Source organism: Condylura cristata, unplaced genomic scaffold (genome assembly GCF_000260355.1).
Source record: "Condylura cristata isolate star-nosed mole 26May11 unplaced genomic scaffold, ConCri1.0 scaffold00023, whole genome shotgun sequence".
Taxonomy (NCBI): Eukaryota; Metazoa; Chordata; class Mammalia; order Eulipotyphla; family Talpidae; genus Condylura; species Condylura cristata.
Window position 1 is genome coordinate 10,834,092 of NW_004567124.1, and position 12,312 is coordinate 10,846,403.

At 41.1% G+C, this 12,312-nt stretch overlaps 1 protein-coding gene across 2 annotated transcripts in view; it reads left to right on the forward strand.

The window, feature by feature from the left end:
* RORA (RAR-related orphan receptor A) overlaps window positions 1-12,312 on the forward strand; it is a 682,068-nt gene that overhangs the window by 646,909 nt on the left and 22,847 nt on the right. For both annotated transcript variants that reach the window (XM_004687722.1, XM_004687723.1), the window contains one exon: window positions 4,009-4,094. In XM_004687722.1, the coding sequence (XP_004687779.1) occupies window positions 4,009-4,094 (86 nt within the window). The remainder of the gene's footprint in view (window positions 1-4,008; window positions 4,095-12,312) is intronic.

Consider the following 12,312-nt stretch of genomic DNA (forward strand, 5'->3'; position numbering starts at 1 on the left):
TCAGAGACAGAGTGGGGAGCAGAACAGACAGATTGACAAAGTAAACTGCTGAGCCGGCAGGTCAGGAGAGCTCTGTCATGCCATGTATGTCACCGCCTTGGCGGTGCTGCAGTGGCTTCAGAGCTTCATAATGCGCTGCTTTAACCCATTTTGCCACCAGGGAGAGCCTTAATTGTGGGGTTCTTTTTTCTAATTCTTTGAAAGAAGCGTCACTAGTCTCTAGATCGAGTTAACTTCCAAAGTTGGTCCTAAGGAATAAATGGGGCTTTAAGAATGCCAGTGCCCATGTGCATGTTCCTTTTATAATTAAAGGGAAAGAGCAAACTTTTTATAGCTACTCAATGACGGCCCAGCCCAAGGACCACTTGGCTCATTAGTTTGTTGCATTCCAGGGTTTCTGACGCCCCATGGCCACTTGTTGTCAGCTTCTTGAAACTGCAGAAATTTGCCTCTGCAGGTGTGGAGCGTCTGCTTGAATTCCTCAGGGTGCATGAGAGAGCAAATTATTTAGGCAGTAGAGCTGAAAATGTGGGCAAATTAGAATTTTTCATAGCAAAATTGTTCATTGTTAAGCCAATTCATGATTATATGTGTGTGTCTTGCTTCAGATATTCTGCCACACAATAAACTTCTCTGCTGTGATGAATATGTATGTGGACTAATTTAATCAATATACTTGTGACAGTAGTGATTTCTGACAGAACTCATCCTTTGAAATACCAGCTGAGTTAATGTGTGCAGTAGATATGTGGGCCAAGACTCATAATTTATGGTAAAGGGAGATTATTTTGAAAAGACACAACAGTGCCTGTTAGAAAAGGGAAAAGCCTGAGGGATGAAAAGCAAAGGGCAAAGGGATTTTTGCCCTTTTCCTTCTTATGAGACTGAAAATTCAAATTTATGTAACAAACTGCCTTCCTTTTGAAAAATGTGTAAGGCATTGAGTCCATCTATTTTTTTTTTTCATTGATACATTTGAATCCCGTAAATTGAAAGGTGGAGAGGGCAGCTTTGTGCATTGTTGGATTAAATGGAAGACTGAGTGAATAAGTGCCCTTCTCCAATTGGCAAATATTTGCTTTCTGGAAATATCAACATGTGTGATCAGGTCACATTCAGAGAGTTTGCTTTTTGGTGCAGGTGGATTTTTGTTATTTCCTAAAGAGCACTTGCCATTCTGAGATAAGAGAGCCACCCAGGGGATAGGCTTGTAAAATATTTTCATCTGACCAGTCAGAAGACCTGAACTTTGCTTTGGAGAAACCCTCCCATCACCTTACTCATGAAGCTTGTTCTAGATAATACTGAATTGTTTGGCCAACTTTGCCCAGAACTAAGCCCTCACCTAGGCAAATATCAAAGTAAATGGACCTTTGCTTAAAAATACAGATCATCTACAATGAGTTCATTCGTAGGAAGCACCTTGACCTCTGAAATCTTGTAAAATCTGTCTCAGCATGAGTAACTTCCACAGCTGAAAGATACTAGCAGCTAAAGAAAGGCTGAAGACCAAGACCCTGGGAGCAGGACTTGAGGCAGAAGTCCTGTGCATTAGTGGCGCTAAGCTCTCAGTTTGGGCTTCAGTGACCCTCCAGCCACTGCTCCCCTTTGAAGCCAGGCCCTGAGCTGTTACTGGGCATAAGTTCTGGGCAGCAAGTACTCCCCATGGCCAGCCTGTCACGAACAGACCCTTCCTTACCTGACTTCATGTCACTTGCAGGATTTCAGGACCCAACAACAGGGCATTTTGGTTGCTGCCTCGAGCATCATCATTTCACTTCTGGTGTGTCATCCATTAAGAGTCCCTGTAGACCGAACCACTGCAACACATCGTTTTCAGTTTGATCCAGATACAGTTTTACTCAGTCTTATTCAGATGGCCTACCCCAGGGCCTTCATATTCTTATAAAGAGCTAAATAAAAATTCTTGATCACCTCATGGTTAAGAAGGAATGCAAATAACTGTTAGGAGACCCAAGCTAGGCCATTGTGTTCCTTAATTGTTTCGGGTAGTTTTGATGCTGACTTATTTCTAAGACCTCATAAGGTTTATGTCTGATTTTTGTGGTTACAGCTCGAGGTGTGACATGAGCTCAGTGTCAGTCTTATTTATTTCACATATAAATTTTGTTTAATAGATGAGCCAGATATTTTGTGTTGCCTGATTATTCTTTCTTAGGGGTTGGATGGGGTGGAGAAGGCTAGTACTCATTTTAGAGTAGTTAATTCACATGGGGAAATCTAGCCAAACACTGCCATCATCTTTCAGAACAACCTAAGGCTTTTGTGAGTCTCTGAAAAGTTTTGGGTGTAACTCTCTCCCTTCCTCTCTCAAGATGCAGACAATCAATGGAACAAAAGTTTTGCCTTGACTGTATTTAAAATATGGGAAGGACCAGAGCTGTGAAGTATATCATTAGTTAAGAATTCAAAATGAATTTTCCTTGAAGAAATCAAAATAGTCACTAAGATGAGAAAGCAGACTTGTAGGTAATAATTTTGTTAATTGTGACCTTATACAATTGAGTCCAAATAGACAGACTATGTAAAAAGACATTATTGGAGTATTAGAAAATCTTGGGTTTTTGGAAAATGTATTGGCTTTGAGGCTTCAAACAATTTTTAAATCTGGACAAGCGATGAAGACTCTCTTGCTAGAATATCTTGCCTCCCTGAAAGTCTCCTAATACTAGTTCTAGTTTCCTGTACATATGGTTTATAATGAGGCTAAGTCAAGTAATTTCACATGTGTTCTTTCTAAGTTTGGAGTAATACATCTCATCAAGTCCAAAGTGATTGTGGAAATTATCCCAGGATGTGGGATTACACTAAAAGAAAATGCAAGCTGTGCATACGCGTGTGTTATGTGTGTTACATAGTCTTTAAACAAGCCATTGCTGTGTATAAGGCATGGAGCCTGGGTTATGAAAAGGAAATATACTTGGTTACTGGCATTTGTGTTTGTGTGTGTTATTTAGTTAATATTCTGACATAGTATCCAAATGAATATGAATTTCACTTAATGGAACGATTCAGGTAAACCAGTGAACATTGCCAACCTGGCTTTATAGCTCAGCATTGGTCTTTTTATTTCACATATCAATTTTTTTTAATAAGTCAGCCAGGTACTTTGTTTTGCAGAATTATTCTATTCCTTTGGTTGTTTTTAAACCTTAATTGTGCTCTTTCCAACTCTGCTCAAGATGATAATGTATTTGCTTGGAAGTGTGCTTTGTCATATTCAAGAACTTTGGTGCAATATGTATTATTTTGTTAGTCTTCCATCATGCAACAGTTTTTTAGTAATTAGTTGATCAGACATATGTACACTGTACCAGGAAATCAGTTTTCAATGTAAAGAACTCCAAAGCTACATAATCTGTTTGTCAGGATTCATTATCATTACACTCAGATAGGACGCTAACTTTATGGCTGACAGATTTTGATCGTACACAAATGGACTAATTTTTAACACATGGCAACCATATTAATTAAAAAAAGATGGGTCAAAAATTCTTAAGTTATCATCATATGTAACTTGTTAATATTTTGAGTTGAATCATTTTCCTAAGTAGTCTTGTCTTTTTGGAGTATATTTTTCCCTACCAGTAGAGCTGCAATGCTCAGCCAAGACAGATTTATGACCTTTTAAAAATAATGATGGAAAATGAGATTGGAGGAAACGTTTTAGTATCTGCTTTGCTCTGAGGCCTAAACTGCGAACTCTCCAGTTCTTGAAGGCTTTGAAATGCTGATTCCAGTCTTCTTGTGGGTTCTTAAACACCTTCTCAAATGACCCATTTTAATAACCCGAAAGCTATTATATAACGAGCAGCCATAATTTAGTCCAGGGCTCTAGGGGGACCCTCACAGTTCAGCAATGAATAGTTAATGCAGTATAATGTTTAGCAGGTTATTAGTTTTCACTATACAAATGCTGATCAGGGAACGCTTTTATAAGGTGTTTAAAAGAAAATGTAATTAACTGGTTGCGTGCTTCTGTTGCAGCTCAAATTGAAATTATTCCATGCAAGATCTGTGGAGACAAATCATCAGGAATCCATTATGGTGTCATTACATGTGAAGGCTGCAAGGTAAGCCTTTTTAATTGTTGTTCCCATTCATGTTAGAATGTATCTTTGTGATTTTTATTTTTTACTTCTGCTGTGTGTAAAAACTCAGCTCCTTGGAATTTTGAGTGATGAGCAATGACAGGACAAAATAAATATTTTGGTGTTAAACTGCAATTCAGGAATAACGCCTTCCATCAAAATAACAGGAGACTAGAGAAGGGTTTTTGAGCACTGCTTACGTTTGTCACATCCAATCCTAGAACGGATTGAACTGATGAGCAATTTCTTTGGTTATCTTTTTTTTAAAAAAAAAAAAAAAGATAACTAGATTTCTGTAACATCCCTCTTATAAAGCTTTCTAAGAAGACATTTCCAGTAAGTTTGATCAGAATGTGATTGGATGTCTTATTCTGGCATACAGTTGCTAACTCATTTGGCCAGATTTTGACAATATTCAGAACAAGAAGAGGGTCTGACACACTAACCTCCTGTCCTTGTAGAACTATTCCAAGAGTAGATTAAAAAACTGAAAACAAAAGGCCTAAGGAACTGAAAAATGCTATTTAAATCTAAATATTCTATTGCTGTTGCAACTACTTTAGCTCTATCTGATGCTGATCTTCAGCACTGTGTACAGCACATGCATAATGGGAAAATGGGAAAGAAAGATGTTTGTCATCATCATTCCCAATGGCCTGTTACTCAAATTTCCATTTATTAAGATTTAAATCCATGGGCCCTCCCTGGTGGCGCAGCGGGTTAAAGCACAGCACTGAGAAACTAAAGCCACTTCCGCATGAGTTCAATTCCCACCTGCCCCGGAGGTGACCACATGGCGTGGCAGACCTCTCCTGACCTGCCCGCTGCTCCCCTCAGCAGTGTATTTCAGTCAGTCTGCCTGTTCTGCTCCCCACTCTGTCTCTGGTGAAGCCTCTCACTGCCCCTGAGCCTCTGGCCTGTACCCCAGTTCTGTATGAACAAATAAATAAATCTTTAAAAATAAATAAATAAATCCTGCTCATATTGGAAGAGCCTCAAGATCGCTTACAGTGTAAAATTAACAGGAGCGAAGCTCTTTAAATACCAGGAGGCCTTTGAGGCATGGAATCACACCTTCATGAGCCCTGAGGCATTTTGAGGCTGAAGTAATAAATACAATCCAGGAATTTGGGTAGCTTTCCTGTAGTGAAATTAAGAAAATATACTGTCATAAGGTACAAAGTCTCCTACAGACAAATAACTACTAAGAGCCTTGAGGGAAATGTGCCTTGTGATTTCCGAGTCTTTGTTTTACTGTTAATCATGGTGACATTCACCACTTTGTATGTGCACAAGTGCTTCCCACTGAGCAGTGAAAATAGAGATCTGCACCAACACCAAATACACTCAATAATCACAAATTTTTTTCAAATGTCACCTGCGGGGCCCTCCCTGGTGGCACAGGGGGTTAAAGCACAACACTAAGAAGCTAAAGTCACTTCAGCATGAGTTCAGTCCCCGCCCCGGAGGTGACCCACAGGCGTGACAGGCTTCTCCTGACCCGCCCGCTGCTCCCCTCAGCAGTGTACTTTGTCATTCTGCCTGTTCTGCTCCCCACTCGGTCTCTGATGAATCCTCTGGCCTATACTCCAGCTCTGAATGCATTTAAAAAAAAAAAAGTCACCTGCCTCCGAGGAGTGAGGAGCGAGGAGCCTGCTCTTGCAAGGGGATTTTAAATTTAGAATTATTCATCTCTCTGGTAACCCTCAAAACTTCAGGGGTCTAGGTTTTCAAGAAAAAAGTTAGGCACATTTATTGCCTTAGTCTGCCTTCCCTCAAAATTAATTATTTAAGTAAATTTAAAAAAAAAATGTAAACTAAATCAACTTCCTGGCCCACGATACCCAGGATGTAAGGAAATGGCAGTGACTTGCGGAGGCCGCCAACCCTTGGCGTCCCTTGGGCTGACGTGGTTGGCGGTTCTCCCTCCCCTCACCGCCCTGTGCATGCCTCCTGCACATGTCCCACATGAAGATGACGTGGCCTTTCCTGCAGCAGTGCCCCCCTATTAGGGGATCAGCACAAACCTGATTTTAGTTCATGGAACCCCACCTAGATTTGTTATTCAGCAGACAGGTCTTGGGTACCACTGACTGCTTTGTGCTCTGTCTTTCTACCCCAGAGAGTGATCGCTCAGTCTGCATCGTCCAGTGACATCGCATCTGGTTTTATGAGGCAGTCTGGAGTGAGAATCCAGGAGTAGAGCCAGGGAGGGTCAGGGGCTGGGCTGCTTCCTAGGAGATGGCCCTGAAGTCCGGAGAATGAATTAACTGCTGCTCAGGAAGACTCGGTTGCCTGACTGAACACCTCTGTGTGCTCATAGGCATAAACAATGTGTGTTTTCTTTTTACACACCAGTGTTTGTTTATGATAGAAACAAAAGCAATAAAAAATAAAAGACAGCTATTATTTCACACTTGTCCTTTTTCGAGATTCCCTTCCAGATCTTGACTATATATAGCTTAAGTGCCAAAGTGGCTTTCGGTTATCTGTGGTTCTGTTCCTCTGTTGAAAGTCACTCAGGCAAACAATTAAATTTAATTTTATTAACAGATTGGGCAATGCCCAGCCTGGGACTTACACAATGGTATGTGTTTATATTTGGTGCATACAGTATTTGTTCTGCATTATAGTTCCTCTCTGCTATAACTAACATTTTTCATTTCAAGTTGTGATGAAGTCAAGAGACATCTGCTTTTGCTATTAATATTAATGATTTGTCATTTTCTAACCAGGTGAAGAAGGTTGTGTCATGACAGACTGTAAATAATTTATTGCTGTGATACTATCATTAGACATCAGGAAAGCTTCTAATTAGATGCATAGATGTCTGATGAGAGGGAAGACAGTGACTCAGTCATTTCTGAGCTAATCATTTTATGAATGTATTTTAAGTGGCATCTGAAAATCAACAACCTGAAACCACAAGAAACTAGAAAACCTAAGCACTGAAATGATTATCTATTTTACCACATATTTGCTCTGTGAACAACACAGAGCACATCAACAACAGTAATGGTAGACATTTTGCCAATTCTTTCTCTGATTCCTGGGTTTTCTCAGCTCAGCACCTGTCCCCTTTAGCCACCTATCAAGTAACAGGACTGTCACCCTGTGTTCCTACCTTAGGGCCAGACTACTTAGTTTGAATCCCAGCTCTTCTCTTTCCCATCTTGGATGACTACCCAGCCACTCTATGCCTCCATTTCCCCATCTGTAAAAATGAGGAAAGTCATTGTAATTACAATATGGGGTTATCATGTGCATTTAGGCCCAGCACTTAAGAGAGTTCCAGGCACGCTGAAGAACTCTGTTTGCTTGAATAATGTTGCTCTGTACTGTCAGATGTTTCCAGAACCTCTGTGGGTCCAGTCTTGATTTTAGGAACCATTGTGACTTAGTATATAGATTCTTCCAATAAAACAACCAAAAACATAGTACCCCATTGGGACCAGATATGAATGTAAGTACTGTAAGGCTCCAAAGACATGGAAGTTCTCCTCCTTCCCTCATGCAGTTTGTGGTCTCATTATAGAACTGAGGCCTGAGTAGGGAAAGCAAAATAGCAAGGAATTGAATACTAAGGCAAGGCCACAGTCTGTGATGAGACCCCCAGGAACACACGTGCATCAGGCTGTGGGAACAGTGACTTAGATGAGCGTGAATTAGAAAGGGTTCTCTGAAAATCCAGCAGTAGTCTAGGGCTAGCAAAGGACTTGTACTTTGCACAGCATTTAGAAGACATTCTGGACATAGGAGGTAGAAGTACTGGCAATGGCAATGGCAAAAACCCAGGAGTGGGGAAGTATTTATTATATCTTGGGGATGACGTACAACCCAGTTGGACTGGAGAAAGGAGTCCCTTTCTGTGCGCAGTGGGAGGTAAAGTAAATAGGTACAACATTTTCAAATTTGTAAGGCTTCCATCATGCCAAGATTTTTATTATGAAGATGTTTTAGTTGAAATAATGAGGGAACAGTAAGTGATACTACCCGAGCTCTGGGACCTACATTCCAGAAGACCATGTGTTAGAATCTAGGCCTCAACGGTTTAGTTCTGAAAATATGTTTCTGAGCCCTTGGAAAGACTGTAGTTCTAACACTGGGTGAAGATTAGGAGAGTGTAAAGCAAGTCTGCCAGGGAAATGGGGCCATGCCATGAAATTTGCAGGGGGGAAGGCTAGGAATTAAACAAGGCACCAGAGTTAAGGTTTAATCTTGAAAGCAAGTGAAAATGCTAAAGTATTTATAGAAAGAGTGTTGATAACAAACTGAATATGTCGATGTTTTCTTTAAGAAATGGCCACCTTCATCACTCCCATTCAGTTTAGCTTTAGCATTAGATTTGTAAGCTGTTCCAGTGATGATGATGGTGGTGGAAACTTTATTTCAAGGTTAAAATCACACTTGTTTGGATTTTTTTTTAATTTATTTATTTATGCTTACAGAACTAGGGTACAGGGCAGAGATGTGGTGGGTAAGAGGCTTCACCAAAGACAGAGTAGGGAGCAGAACAAGCAGATGTATAGAAATACACTGCCAGCATAGCAGTGGGCGGCTCAGAGAGGTCTGCCACGCCATATGGGTCACCTCCCTGGCAGGGATTTGAACTCGTGCTGCAGTGGCTTTGGAGAGCTTCACAATGTGGTGCTTTAACCTGTTGCGCCACCAGGGAGAGCCCTGTTTGGGGTTTTTATACCCCCATCCTTTTAGACTTTTGGCTCTATAATTTCAACTATAACTTTTCAAATGACAATGTACAGCCGAATTTTGGAGTTAGTAATTGATTTCTGGTTACATAAAGATATTTTGCTCTTGACCCATTTCTTTGGTCGAAGAATAAATAGTATCCCTGTGTCATATATTTACTTATCATTTAATGTACTTGAGATGATGCCTTATATAAAGCTTCCTCTTTCACTTGGTAAAGGGAGAATTCAGTGTTCCTTTTTACATGTACAATATATTATCTAGAATTACCAATAGAAAACCCCTTCAAGGATCTAGAATACATAATGGGTACTTTTTGCCATGAAAGAATTAAAACAATGTCTGGTACTTTTTATGTATTAGGTTAAGATGATCATAAATATTTCTTTTACATCCCAAATTGTTTTTTTAGAGGATTCTAGTATTTTAATTCAGTAGCAAAATATCACTAGCCCTCGACCAGTTTTGTGCACTTCTCAGCATTGATACATTCATTTTCAACATTTTAATTTTAAAGTCTGAGAGCTAGCCACTTAAAATATAAATTATAGCTGGCTCTTTTTTGTATCCTGTGACATCAGAGTTTCACTTCTGTTATGTACAAGTGATTAGGAAATTTTTTTAGCCAAACCTTGAGGTCCCGTGATGAATCACAAGTGGTAGGATGTGTTAAACCCCTCCTTGCATCAAAATGATTTGGATAGCTTTTGTATTTTTTTAATGTCTTTGTTTTAATCTTAGTCATGTCTTAGTAACTGCTGTCCTTCCTTAGTTGGCAGGGAGAGACACACTGGACTTGTGGCAGGTCACAGACCGGGCCCCTGCTTGGTGTGAGACTGGGCAGGCCCCCCACACTGACTAAAACCACTGTTGAATGCATTCGGTTAGATTGGATCTGAGGCTGGTGTGTGTGAGCCATTGTGCACACTCACCAAGTCTGACACACGAGGTCAGCTGTAATCAGAGATCATGTGCACATACAGTTCTACAGGGAGACCCGTCGTCGTTGAACAGGAAAGTAGTTGGGGAGATCCGAGCTTCCATGATTTAGTGCCACCAGATGCATGTGTAGGGCTGGACAGGCCAACTTTTGCAAATGTGATTGCCTATTCTTGTCTAAAGAAGAAATTTCCTTGTCTAAAGAAGAAATTTGCTTTCTGGGGGACTGTTAGCTCTGCCACCCCCATTTAAATTTTATTTCCCTTCCTCTCCCTGATTTTTTTTAAAAGATTTATTTATTCATACAGAACTGGGGTACAGGCCAGAGGTGCAGGAGCGGTGAGAAGCTTCACCAGAGATAGTGGGGAGCAGAACAGGCTGACTGATAAAGTACACTGTTGAGGGGAGCAGCGGGCGGGTCAGCTGAGGTCTGCGGAGCCATGTGGATCACTTCCAGGGGCAGGGATCGAACTCATGCAGAAGTGGCTTTAGCTTCTTAGTGCTGTGCTTTAACCTGCTGCACCACCAGGGAGGGCCCTGATCTCCCTGATTTTAATATTAACTCTGCCTTCCCTCTTTACCCTTCAAGGAAAGTAAGTTGGTAAGTTATTTTCTTTTTTCCTTTATCCATATACTTAACTTTCTGCCCAGGCATATCCAAAGATAGTTCTTCTTCCTCACCCCATGCTTCTGAATATGGGATTCCCAAGATAAATAAAATTGTGACATGGTTCATGTTTTTACTCATAGGATTCTCTCATCCTCAAAAGTAGAATTCGAGGGAGACATGCCCATTTCAACAGTCCCCCAAATTCTAAAACTTTAATTTTATTGGAAAATACAATATTCAGGCAGGCATATGAGCATTCACAATAAATCATAGAGTTATGAATAAATCGTGGTTGTCAAAAGCAAATGTGTAGCCCTTCCAAAGCGTCTGCCATTAGAATTCAGCAAGGCAGCTGTCAGCTGTTTTCTTGTAATTAAACAGCCAATGAGCAGCTAATTAAGACATATGTGTATACAGAAGTGGAAGTGGGTATGTTAATGAACTGTAGGAATCAATTCATTAAGTGAAAATTGTCAAAAGACCAAACATCAGATCAGCATTTCAGCCTATGCCTCACTGAGGAGGAGCCCCAAGCAAAAGGGGTGCCCCCTCTGAGCAAGACCCCCAAACCTTCCTATCACACTCACAGTTCTGCGACCAGTCAACCCACACTTTGAGGCAAAACTATTAATAACCCCAATATAAACACCATGTATATTTCAAAGCTTTTTATTAGTAGGCCTAGCAAATGAAAGTTTTTTCCTACTGTATAGAAACCTAGCATTTGATGCCCTGTAAAATGCCATCTGTCTCACTTTCTCTGAACCACTTTCTTGAACTTTGACTGCAGAATTGAGAAGTGGAACTATTTGCTTGTTTGTTATGTGGTTCCGTCCACACTACTTATTTATCTTCCTGACTCTTTGATGGCGCATGAAGAGGACTATGGCGTTTGCAGTACCTTGCAGCAGGACCTCAGAAATTCAAATCCCAACTCCACTCCTTAGCTGCTATGTGACACTGGGCACATGGCTTAATCTCTCTGCACTTTACTTTTCTCATCTATAAAACATACAAAAATACTTACTTTGCAAGGTTGTTGAATAGCAAATAAATGTTTGCAAAGCACCCTACCTGGTGCCTGGTATAGAACATGTGCCCAGCATGTGATTGCCACCGCTATTTTTATCACTACCACCATAGCCCCACTGTCATTCATTCAACAACTATTTTGTTGACTACTTCAAGTGCTGAGCTTGCTCTGGAACCAAACCAGGCAAGACAGATCAGTGATAGATAGAGCAAGGGAAGGGCTCTGAGGGAGATACCCACAGGGCTCTAAGGGCCCATGTGTCTGGGAGGGGCATGGTCGGGATGGTGAATATCCCAGTCAATCCTGAAGGGGTGGGGAGAGCTGTCCTTTGAGCAGGTGTGGATGTAGTGGTCTAGGCTTGGCCAGCTGTGACTTTGGAAGAGGGCTTTGTGGAGGAGAGTTGTCTGAATGCATAGCCATAGCCCAGTCATCAGTGGGGAGCCATCCAGGCTAATCCGTAGAGAAGTGAATTGATCAGACTGTTTTTCAGAAAGACATCTTCAGTGATTGTGAACAGTGAACATGGATTGGAGTGAGCATGGAAACAGGGAGAACTGTATTGAGTTGAGGGACTCAATACTTTCAACTCAAAATGATGGACTTGAAAACTTGTAGTAAAGATGGAGAAAAGCAGGTGGATTTGAGAAATATAAAGACAGCAAGATACTGCTTCATTTGTGTGCATACGTGTGGGGAGGAGTCAGGATTGGAATGAAGTCCACCTTTCTTTCCGAAGTAGCTGGTGTGAAAGGGTGCCCTTAACTGAGCAGGAAAGCAAGGGAGGACCAAAGAGTGGGAAATGGGCAGTGGATCAAGATAGAACCTTTTTGGAGCCTCCCTGGTGACCTAGGGGTTAAATAACAAGCGATAGCACTGCTATGTAGGACTTGAGTTCCATCCCTGGCCGG